Source organism: Zingiber officinale, chromosome 11A (genome assembly GCF_018446385.1).
Source record: "Zingiber officinale cultivar Zhangliang chromosome 11A, Zo_v1.1, whole genome shotgun sequence".
Classification (NCBI taxonomy): Eukaryota; Viridiplantae; Streptophyta; class Magnoliopsida; order Zingiberales; family Zingiberaceae; genus Zingiber; species Zingiber officinale.
Window position 1 is genome coordinate 89,597,444 of NC_056006.1, and position 11,914 is coordinate 89,609,357.

At 39.9% G+C, this 11,914-nt stretch overlaps 1 protein-coding gene across 1 annotated transcript in view; it reads right to left on the minus strand.

Moving 5' to 3' along the window:
- LOC122031554 (cytochrome c1-like) overlaps positions 1 to 11,800 on the minus strand; it is a 21,747-nt gene extending 9,947 nt beyond the window's left edge. Inside the window, exons 1-2 of the mRNA XM_042590653.1 lie at positions 11,635 to 11,800; positions 11,051 to 11,392 (exon numbers count right to left, since the gene is read on the minus strand). Of these exons, the coding sequence (XP_042446587.1) occupies positions 11,051 to 11,392; positions 11,635 to 11,800 (508 nt within the window). The remainder of the gene's footprint in view (positions 1 to 11,050; positions 11,393 to 11,634) is intronic.
- Positions 11,801 to 11,914: the final 114 nt, after the last annotated feature.

The following is an 11,914-nucleotide window of genomic DNA, read 5'->3' on the forward strand; positions in this document are numbered from 1 at the left end:
TCTTCTTTCCATATTATTGCTTGTTACACTAATCTTGTGATGTAGAAAAATCATGTAGCTAAAAAAAGGAGGCTCCAGGCGCCTAGACATAGTCCAGGAGCCTAGAGGTTCGAGCACTTGGAGGTGGTCCAGGTGCTTGGCTAAGGAGGAGAAGAAGCGGGTGACTGGCTGAGGTGGTGCATAGTGGTTGGCCGACACATGTTAGGTTCAGACACCCGAATTGGTCCGGGTGCCCGGAGATGGATGAAGTTTCAAAGATTGAGTTTTGCCGAGGTGTAGCCACGTCATCAGTATTCTAGGTGCCCGGGGATGGTTCGAGCGCCCAGAAATGACCTATAAAAAGGCCTTCGACCAAAAGCTTCAATATAACATTCACTCTAACTTTTGTTCTTGCGCACTTCTTTGAGAAGGCTCCGACGACACCGAATGGATGCTCTGACAATCAAAGATAAAGTAATTATGTTTATACTGCTTTCTTGTCAGTAACATTTATTTTACAGTTCGTGTACTCAAATTTTATAATCCTATTTTTAACTAATGATGATTATCCAACGAAAGCACTCAACGAGTGCGGGTCTTATAGTAAGAGTCGTCGAAAGCTCTGAACAAAATAAAAATACTTGTGTTAACGCTTGTTATTTGTTCTTTCTCTTTTCCATTGTGTTTGTTTTAACTCATTATAATTGAAAAAGCGACGAACATAATTCACCTCCCCCCTCCTCTTGTGTCTTTTCGATCTTACACGAAGTACTTAGTAAACATTTAAGAGTAATTTTCTTAATGAAAATGAGAGAAATGGTTAAAGAGACTAATGTGTAGTTAAGGAGGAGGTATAGATTCAAGATTGAATTTTTAACCTCATGACTTCAATTTTGAAATTTTCTAAAGGTTTAGGAACTCCACATCATATTGTTGGTGCAATGATAGAAGTTTGAGCATGTTTTAAGAGAGAGGTCCACCTTAAAGGTATGGTTTGAGTAAAAAAGGAGAAATTTATGATAGATGTATGCTCAAGGTTGAGCATAGGATACTATGAAAGGTATGAGCCTTTCATTGGGGTGTTTGGAGGTTAAGAGGAATGAATTTTAGGAGAAGATTTTTGATGTATATTAAAAGGAGAGAATATAGGATTTAAGTTAGGAGAAAACTCTCATTTATGCTTTGACATGAGAAAAAGTTGGGTCTATTGAGTTAGCCTAATTTAAGCATATTCTCAAACAAAAAAAGGAAGAGATTATTGGTACAATCATCCTCGGATCAAAGTTGACAGTTTGACTAACTCGGGTTGGTTCATGTTTGAGTTTTGATATTTAACAATATATGTGAGAGAATTCATGTAGGTCAAGGGAGGACCAGATATTTGACTGAGAAAGTCCTAACTGGAGATCAAGTAATGAAAAATCCTAGTTGGGAGCTAGGCAATGGAAGTCCTAGCAGGGCTAAGTGGTAAAAAAGTCCTGGTTGGAAACTAGGAAATGGAAGTCTTAGTTGGGCTAAGTAATGGAAGACTTAATTGGGAACTAGGCAGTAGAAGTTCTAACAAGGCTAGGCAATGGAAGACCTAGTTGGGAACTAGGCTGTGGAAGTCCTAAAGGGCCAGGCAAGGAAAAGTCTAAGTGAGTCAAATGTTGACTAGACACTTAGTGAAGAAGCCCTGGTAGGTAGATGTTGGGCAAAGGAACTCTAAACTCAGATTCCTAATGTTAGGGTTGAGCAATCAATTGACTTAAAGCAATTGATTAGGATAATTGATTGGGAACTTTTCATTAAGCATAGTAGGCTTTAGGATCGATTAGTCAATTAATTGGGGCAATCAATTGAGGCAATCGATTAGCAAAGGTTTTCGCAAGAGTAAAGGAAGTGCTGGAATAGATTGGGGCAATCGATTTAGGCTTCACCAATCAATTGAGCTAATCGATTAGAGACATTTTCACATGAGAACATAGTCTTGAAATCTATTGGGGCAATCGATTGAGGCCATGTCAATCAATTAGGCAGTATTTTTGATAGAACAAAAAACTTTTGAATTGACTGGAGCAATTGATTAAAAGCTTTTGAATCGATTGGTATGATTCGGTAATCAATTAGTCAAACGAAAAGAGCCATTCTACAGATTTTGAACGGTCAAGCTAACGTGACAATCAATTAGGGATGATGCCAATCAATTAAGAGGTGTCAAAAGAACCCTAGAAAAGGGATTTTCTTGGACATTTGAAAATGCTGGTTCTTAAGATTTTGGTGACAATTGTTACTATACTTTCCAAGCATCAAGAGGCTAACCATAGTAAGAAAAGAGCAAGGAAAGCAAGGTTCATTGTTGTAAAGTAGTTCTCGATTTCATTTGTAATCATGTGTGTGTTTCTTATTGTATTCTCATGTTTGAGTTTATACAAGGCTTCTCCGCATCAAAGAAGGAGATTTTCATAGTGAAACTGTGAGAGAGAACCGAACCCTTAGATTAGTTACCTAAAGAAGGTGAATACCCAGTAAATCGAATGTGTTAGTGTTTTGGTGAATCTTCGCTCAAGGTTTCCACTACAACTCAAATTTGAAGATTTAGGCTATTAACCCCCATCTCCACTATATCTCATAGGTGTCCTAACATAGTGGGTTTAAAATCCACTAATAGAGTTAGACATGTCTGATTGAAACCATTTCAAGTCTTATGAATTTTTGAGGCTACAAGGAATCCAACAGTGCACTATAAAAAAACATGGATATAATGATGACATTACTGACGGAATCTAATTCAGTCGGTAATTACTGACGAAAAGTTAATTCAGTCGAAAATTACCGACCGAATCTAATTCAATCGGTAATTACAGACTGAATATTATTTTCAGTCGGTAATTACTGACTGAATATTGTTTTCAGTCGGTAACGGGCATGTTTTCGGGTTTGCGGGTGTGGAGTTTTCCGACGAAATTTGAATTTCGTCGAGAATTATCGACTGAATAATAATTTCAGTCCGTAATTTCTGAACACGGGCATGGTTTCGGGTTTGCGAGTGTGGAGTTTTCCGACGAAATTTTAATTCGGTCGAAAGTTACCGACTAAATAAACAATTTTAGTTGGTAATTGCTGCCGGAATGCAAATTCCATCGGAAACCCCAAATAGAAATTAGGGCATGAACTCCTCTCCTCTCCTCTCCCCGTGGGAATCTCTCTCGACGATCAACCTCAGTGATGTTGGTTAGTCCTACGAAAACGTACCGGTTCCACTGTATAAAAATTTTTGTACAAGTGTCGAACCTTTCTTTAAATAACCTATTGTGTTCTTTAGAAGTTAAATTAGGAATCGCAGACGGAACTTAACATCATTGATTCCAAATTTAACTTATCTGTTCTTAATGGTTTAGATTTGAATCGCAAGCGGAACTTAACACTATTGATTCAAATCTACCTAAGTTATTAATTTCATAAATATTAATTTTCAAAATTGGCTTCCAGGACTGCATGGCGAGGCACATGGCCTTCTTGGACATGGGAGCAACCACCACCACCTAGGCAAAGCCTTTTAAGGAAAGCTAATATTTATTTCCTTAAATAACTCTAGGTTAACCAAAAAGAACAATCGAATCACAAATTCGAAAAAGAAGAAAACACAAAATCAAAAAATAAATTCGATAAACTAGATCTAATTGCCTCTTGTATTTAGAATTCTTACAAAGAAAATAACTAGTATGATGCGGAAGAAAATTACTCGTTATACCTTCTCTTTGTAAGCTAATGACCTCGAGATCTTCTGCCGTATTCCTCGCTTCGCCTTGGACGTCGTGTGGGCGACGATCCTCCAAGATGAACACCACCCAAAAGAGTCCTTCCTCTTCCTCTAAGATTCGGCCACCACCACCACCAAGGAGAAGAGAGCAAAGGGAAAGGACGAAGGGAGAGGGCCGACCACCAAAAGACCTCCAAGCAATAGAATAAGAGTTGTATCTCATGAAGCCCTCTCACCCCTTCTTTTATATTACTTGCCCAAGGCAAATAAGGAAAAACCTTTTACAAAAAATAAAATCATCTAAGAGTTTTTCCTTTTTCCTTTTTATTTTTCCTTTTCTTTCCTCTTGATTGAATCAATCACCAATCAATGGTTGTGATCAATCCTATATGGTTTAGGATTAAGTTTGGCCGGCCCCTTGCTTGGGCACCAAGCAAGGTGGCCGGCCACCATATTTAAGAAAGGAATAATAATTTTTTTATAAAATTTTACAAGAGAAAAAAAAACTCTTAGAAAATTTTACAAGCTCTCTTTTCTAAAGTAGGAGTTAAAAAATGAAATTTTCTAAAAATTAAAACCATATTTTAAATTTAAAAATTCTCTTATAAAATTTCCTTTTTTAACATGATGATAGAAAATTTTAATTTTAAAACTTATCTTTCTTTTTTCTTAAACCATGAGGATGGTTAAAAAAGGAAAGTTTTAAAACTTTCTATTAGAACATGTGACCAAATTCAAATAAGGAAAGTTTTTAAAAATTAAAATATCTCTTATAAAAACTTATAGTTTTCTACAAAGAGAAAATTTTAAAATTCAAAAACAACCCTCCTTGTTTGAATATTGTGGCCGACCCCTTCATGCTTGGTCACCAAGCAAAGGGTCGGCCCCTATAGGAGAGAATGTGGTCGGCCCTTGCTTGGTCACCAAGCATTGGACCGGCCCACATCTTGGACACCAAGAAGAGCCTTACATTTGGATGGACTTGAGACTATAATGAGGCTACGACAGGGACCTAGAGGAGAAATTGGTTTTGACCTTCCGATGAGCTTGAGTATCCCGTGTTCTGCCCGAACACACAACTCAAGTTCATCGATAATAACTCATTCTACTAGAGAGTTATTACCGCACTACCGCACCAATCCCAAATTATATTATGGGCTCCTTCTTATCATGAGTGTGTTAGTCTCCCTGTGTTTAAGATTACGAATGTCCACTAATTAAGTAAGTTACTGACAACTCACTTAATTAATATCTAGCTCCAAGAGTAGTACCACTCAACTTTATTGTCATGTCGGACTAGGTCCACCTGCAGGGTTTAACATGGCAATCCTTATGAGCTCCTCTTGGGGACATTCTCAACCTAGATAACTAGGACACAGATTCCTTCTATAATCAACAACACACACTATAAGTAATATCATTTCCCAAATTATCGGGCATATTGATTTATCGAGCTAAACCTCACCCTTTGATAAGTCAAAGAAATAAATATTAAATATATGTGCTTGTTATTATATTAGGATTAAGAGCACACACTTCCATAATAACTAAGGTCTAGTTCTTTTACTAAGTCAGTACAAAAAGAACTTATCTAAATGATCCTACTCAATACACTTAAAGTGTATCAGTGTAATTTATTAGTCAAGATAAACTAATACTTAATTACACTACGACTATTCTGATGGTTTGTTCCTTTCCATCTTAGTCGCGAGCAACTGTTTATAATTTATAGAGAACCGACAACATGATCTTCTGAGTGTGACACCACAGTCCATGTTGTCTACTATATAATTAATTGAACAATTACATTTAATAAATAAATGCAGATATTGACCAATGTGATTCTTTTATTTTAACAAATAAATGTTTACAAAAGCTAGGATTTTAGTATACACTCTAACAATCTCCCACTTATACTAAAAGACTAAGCTGCCATATCTGTTGCCTTACATCTAATTCCCATCCCCTCCACATGTCGTTCAAAAGCTTTCGCCGGAAGGGCCTTTGTGAAAGGATCTGCTAGGTTATCTTCTGATGCAATCTTGGCGACGACAACTTCTCCTCGCTTCACGATGTCTCGTATCAGGTGATACTTGCGCTCTATATGTTTACTTGCCTTATGAGCTCGTGGTTCCTTCGAGTTTGCAACTGTACAGCTATTGTCACAATAAATTGTGATGATCTTGGGTAAACCAGGAATCACATCTAAGTCCATTAGAAAGTTCCTGAGCCATACAACTTCTTTGGCTACCTCAGAGGCTGCCACATACTCAGCTTCCATGGTTGAGTCTGAGACACATTTCTGCTTAACACTCCTCCATGCAATGGCTCCACCTCCTAGAGTAAACACATAGCCTGACGTAGACTTACTATTGTCCCTATCTGATTGGAAATCCGAATCGGTGTAACCCACAGGGAGCAAATCGTCTGCTTGGTAGACTAGCATATAATCTCTAGTCCTTCTCAGGTACTTTAAAATATGCTTCACAGCAATCCAATGTCCTTGTCCAGGGTTACTTTGATATCTGCTAACCATGCCCACGGCAAAACAGATATCAGGTCTCGTACACAGCATTGCATACATAAGGCTTCCTACAGCCGAAGCATAAGGAACTGTCTTCATGTCCTCAATCTACTTTGATGTCTTTTGGGACATCTCTTTAGATAAGGCTACTCCATGCCTAAAAGGTAAAAAACCTTTCTTAGAGTTTTGCATGCTAAAACGAGCAAGGATTGTATCTATATATAAGGCTTGGGATAGGCACAACATTCTTTTCTTGCGATCCCTTATAACTTTGATCCCAAAAATGTGTGCACATTCTCCTAAGTCCTTCATATCAAATTGTTTAGACAACCATACCCTTACGTCCGATAATACATTGACATTGTTGCCAATTAACAAAATATCATCTATGTATAGTACAAGAAATACCACCACGTTTCTGTTACACTTCTTGTATACACAAGACTCATCCGGACACTGAATAAATCCATATGACTGGATTACTTCATTAAACCGGATGTTCCAAGATCTTGAAGCTTGCTTCAGTCCATAAATGGACCGATTGAGCTTACACACTAGATGCTCTTTGCCCTTTTCAATGAACCCTTCTGGTTGCTTTATATGGATGTTTTTTTCAAGACTTCCATTAAGGAAAGCTGTCTTGACATCCATTTGTCAAATCTCATAATCCATATGAGCGGCAATGGATAAGAGTATCCGGATAGACTTAAGCATAACTACCGGCGAAAAAGTCTCCTCATAATCGATTCCCTCTTTCTGAGTGTACCCTTTCGCAACAAGCCTTGCTTTGAAGGTTTCTACCTTCCCATCTGTCCCTCTTTTCCTTTTATAGATCCACTTGCATCCAATGGCTTTTACACCATCAGGTGGTTCTACAAGCTCCCAGACCTTATTAGAATACATAGATTCTATTTTGAAATTCATTGTCTTTTGCCAAGATACTACATCTATATCTTGGAGTGCTTCGTCATATGTCTGGGGATCAGGTTCATGTTTACCCGGAATCAAGTCTGAAGACTCTCCCAAAAACATGAATCTCTTAGGCTACCTTACAACCCTCCCACTACGACGAGACACCGTCTGCGGTTGTGTATCATGTGTGACACGTGTTGCAATCTCTTGTGGTACTTCATCTTGTACTATTGGTACTGAAGTAGACGTGTCCTCTCTAAGTTCTTCTAGAATAATTTTGCTACTGGGCTTGTGGTCCATTATATAGTCTTATTCTAAAAGCTGGGCATTGGTGCTAACAATGACCTTCTGGTCTTTAGGACTATAAAATAAACCACCCTTCGTTCCTTTGGGATAACTTACAAACACACGAACTTCTGTACGAGATTCTAACTTATCAGCATCTGGTTTCAGCACATGTGCTGGACTACCCTAAATCCGAATATGTCTTAGACTAGGCTTTCGCCCATTCCATAATTATGTGGGAGTAGAAGATACTGATTTAGAAGGTACTAAGTTCAGAATGTGTGCTTTCGTTTCCATAGCGTATCCCCAAAATGAATTTGGTAATTCTGAATAACTCATCATCGATCTAACCAACTCCATAAGAGTCCTATTCCTTCGTTCTGCCACACCATTCTCTTGGGGTGTACCAGGTGCGGACAATTGGAATTGAATCCCGGCCTCTGATAAGTAATTCCTAAACTCTCCTAAGAGGTATTTGCCACCACGATCAGACCGTAGTGTCTTGATACTTTTACCTAGACGTTTCTCCACATCAGCCTTGTACTCTTTGAACTTATCAAAGCACTCAGACTTGCGGCGCATCAGGTAAATGTATCCATATCTTGAATAATCATCTATAAAAGAGACAAAATATTCAAAACCACCTCTAGCCTTGATAAATATAGGATCACACAAATCAGAATAAACCAATTCTAACGCTTCTTTGGCTCTATACCCCTTGGCCTTAAAAGGTCTCTTGGTCATTTTACCTTCCAAGCAGGATTCACATGTTGGAAAGTTTTCCAACTCTAATAGACCTAAGAGACCATCGACTACAAGCCTTTGAATCCTACTTAAGTTAATATGACCAAGCCTTAGATGCCAAAGATGCGTTTGATTCATTTTTGAAGGTTCTTTTCTCTTATTAGAGTTAGAAGATGTGTTATTAATTTTCATATTTTGCTTTGTGGGAGAAATTGGATTTAAAGTATATAAATTGCCAACCAATGCACCAGAACAGATGATCACTTTATTTCTCTTAATAACCACATCGTTACTAAAGGAAACTGAATATCCATCCAAATACAGTTTAGAAACTGAAATTAAATTCTTTCTAAAACTGGGTACATAAAGATAATTTCTTAAAACCAATTTCCTATTCCTATCAAATGATAAATAGACGTCTCCCACTGCAACAGTCGTCACCTTAGTAGCATTGCCCATGTAGACAGTAATCTCTCCTTCAGATAGTCGTCGGATTTCCTGGAACCCCTGCAAGAAATTACAGACATGATCAGTGGCTCCCGTATCTACACACCAGGTGCTGGTAGATAACAACGCTAAACATGTTTCAACAACTAGAGCATGAGATATACCTTTATTGTTCTGATTCCTACGAGGACAGTCCGCCTTCCAATGTCCAGACTGCTTGCAGATGAAGCACTTGCCCTTCGGCTTCTTCATTCCAGCTTTTTGTGCCCGAGGTTTATTCACTCTCTTTGCTGAAAAGACCTGTTTCTTCTTCTTCTTGCCTTTCGACTTAGAAGTAGAACCATTTTCAGCATAATGAATCTGAGACCTGTGACGAAATATTCCTTCTGCTGTCTGTAGTTCTGTCAGAAGTTCCGCCAAAGTATACTATCTTTTGTTCATGTTATAGTTCAGGCGGAACTGCTCAAAACTTCTGGGTAGCGTTTGGAGAATTATATCGACCTGGGTTTCCCCCATCGATTTCTCCTCCAAGGACTTGTATTTCATTCAGATAAGCCATCATTTTGAGAATATGATCCCTTACGGGTGTCCCCTTAGACATGGTGGCTGTCATTAGCTTTCTCATTGCCTCTTGCCTGGCGGTCCGACTCTGGTGCCCAAAGAGTTCTTTGAGATTGTTCATTATATCATAGGCTGTTGGTAAATCTTGATGCTGATGTTGCAATACATTTGACATTGATGCCAAAATGTAACACTGCACCATCTCATCAGCTTTTACCCATTTCTTATGATACTCAATCTCCTCTGGGGTAGAGTCACCGTCAGGTGTATCAGGGCAAGCCTCAATTAGTACAAACTTATAGCTTTCAGCAGTAAGGACAATGTCCAGGTTTCTTTTCCAATCTATGTAGTTGGGTTCAGTAAGTTTGTTTTCTTTCAGTATAATGGCCAGTGGGTTGAAAGTCATCCTAAGAATCACAAAAATAACTTTGGTCAGGACTCTAAATTTAGAATAATATTGATTCCTCAAACAATACTATTTTAAATTAACCAACACCTCAAAACACCGTGAATTTTGTATGCCACGATAGTGTGGACGTATACAAATTCATCATTTGTAAAAGGAGGGTGTAACCCATTAATTTTATTATCTTGTCAACCTAACTTTTTGACAAATAAAATTAATAGTTGGTTTCCTTCGGTCACACAAATAATAGCAATGACTCCGATGGGGAGGATACTATTAGACGTGCCTAAGTGTGTACCATTACTTGACACTAAGTTCATTAATAAGATTGTGCCCCTTCCGATGGGGAAGATCACACGCTCTTAATTAATTTCCTATAGTCATCCTAAATGGAAGTTTGATCTAGTGATCCGCAAACAAACTCATCCGATATGGAGGAAGGCACTCAGAGCCAACGCGCAAGTTTACTTGCATCACTTACAAACCAGTAATGGAGACCGTGGAATTTATTAAAATAAATCCCTCTCCCACTTAGTTATTTAAAATGAGGAATTTTAGACTATCCTAGCATACATCACATGCATATAAACATCACAGTAAATAAAAACAATACATTTAGAAATTAATTTTCCAACTATTATGGCTTTTTCCATCACTGTCTTAAGTTTGCTCCAACCCTAGTTGTTGCCATCTTTAGCCACCGCCATCGGGTCGAGTCGTCACATCCATCTTGTTTCTTATTCCGCTGCACCTCTGGTACTCCAAAAGTACCACGCATCGCAAGAATCCGATTCGCGACAAGAATAGAATTTTCTATATATCGATCCTATATTCCTCGAGGAAATGTACATGTAATCTAGATCAAAAAATAAAATTCTAAAAATAATCACTACAAGAATTTTTGCATTCAACAATACCCAATAGACAACGCTTTTTAATAAAAACGTTGTCGTTCTTTGTTTTACAACGCTTTTAGTGAAAAGCGTTGTCTATGGTATTTACTTTTTACTAAAGACAACGGTTTTTAATGAAGTGTTGTCTTTAGTGTTGTTGTTTATGGTCAAAGACAACATTTTTTTAAAAAACGTTTTTTAAAATGTTGTGTATGTTTCCCCTAAACTCACTTAAAATAAATTCGCAGCCCTCGCTTTGCTAAACTCTAAACCCTCAACGCGCGCGCGCCTTCTCCTCACCACTCCTCTCCACGAGTTCTCCTCTCCACTCCTCTCCACGAGTTCTCCTCTCCACTCCTCTCCACGAGTGCCTTCTCCTCTCCTTCTCCTCTCCACGAGTGCCTTCTCCTCTCCACTCCTCTCCACGAGCGCCTTCTCCTCTCCACGAGCGCCTTCTCCTCTACTTGCCGCGTGATCTCCTCTGAACCCTAATCTCGACCCAAACTCCTCACGCAAAACTCCTCACGCCGGCCCAACTCCTCCAAGTCGACCCAAACCCTCAGTCTCTTCCGCTTCCTCCTCTTTCTCCCTCTCCTCCGCCTCCCCCTTCTCCTTCGCTCCCACCGCCGCTGGCGCCGCCTCATCTTCCGCCACTGGTTTCTCCCTAGGCGCTTCTTCCTCCGCCGGTTCCTCCCCATCTCTCTTCGGCCTCTCAACCTTTGGCTCCTCATCGGCCGCATCCTCAGCCTTTTCTACCTCCAGTCTTTTCTCGACGTCTGCTCCATCTTCCGCCGCTTCTACCTTCAGTCTTTTCCCGCCATCTGCTCCATCCTCCGCCTCTACTACCTCTAGTCTTTTCTCGCCATCTGCTCCATCCTCCGCCTCTACTACCCCGGTCTCTTTTCCTCGCAGGCGGTCTCTTCTCCCAAACCCATCCCTTTTCCCTCAGCATCCGCCGCACCTTCCGCTTCCTCAAGCCCTAATTTTGGTTTTGGATTGGGGGCTTCGACTCCCAACTTCGGCTTCGGTTCGTCTTCCACTGCTGCCTCTCCGTTGTTTGGTACTTCCGCTTCCCCTCCGGCGCCGGCGCCGGCCTTGTCCTCGGCTCAGACACTGTTTGCTTCGTCAGCTAGTGCCGCACCTTCGGTGCCTTCGTTTGCTACGTCCTCATCTCCCCCCGCCTTTTCTGTGCCGACGACGTCTGCTCCAGCTCCATCCTTCGTATCCCCGTTTCCTGCCTCCTCCTCTGCGTCCCCTCTATTCTCTTCTTCTGCTACCGCTACCTCCTCTCCTGCCATCACCAGCATTTCGACCTCTCCTTTCTCCTTTGGAAGTGGCAGTTCCTTTGCTCCGAGTTCGTTCGATGCCGTGTCGTCTGGTAGTACTACTTCGTCCTCACCTGTTACTACCACGTCCACCTT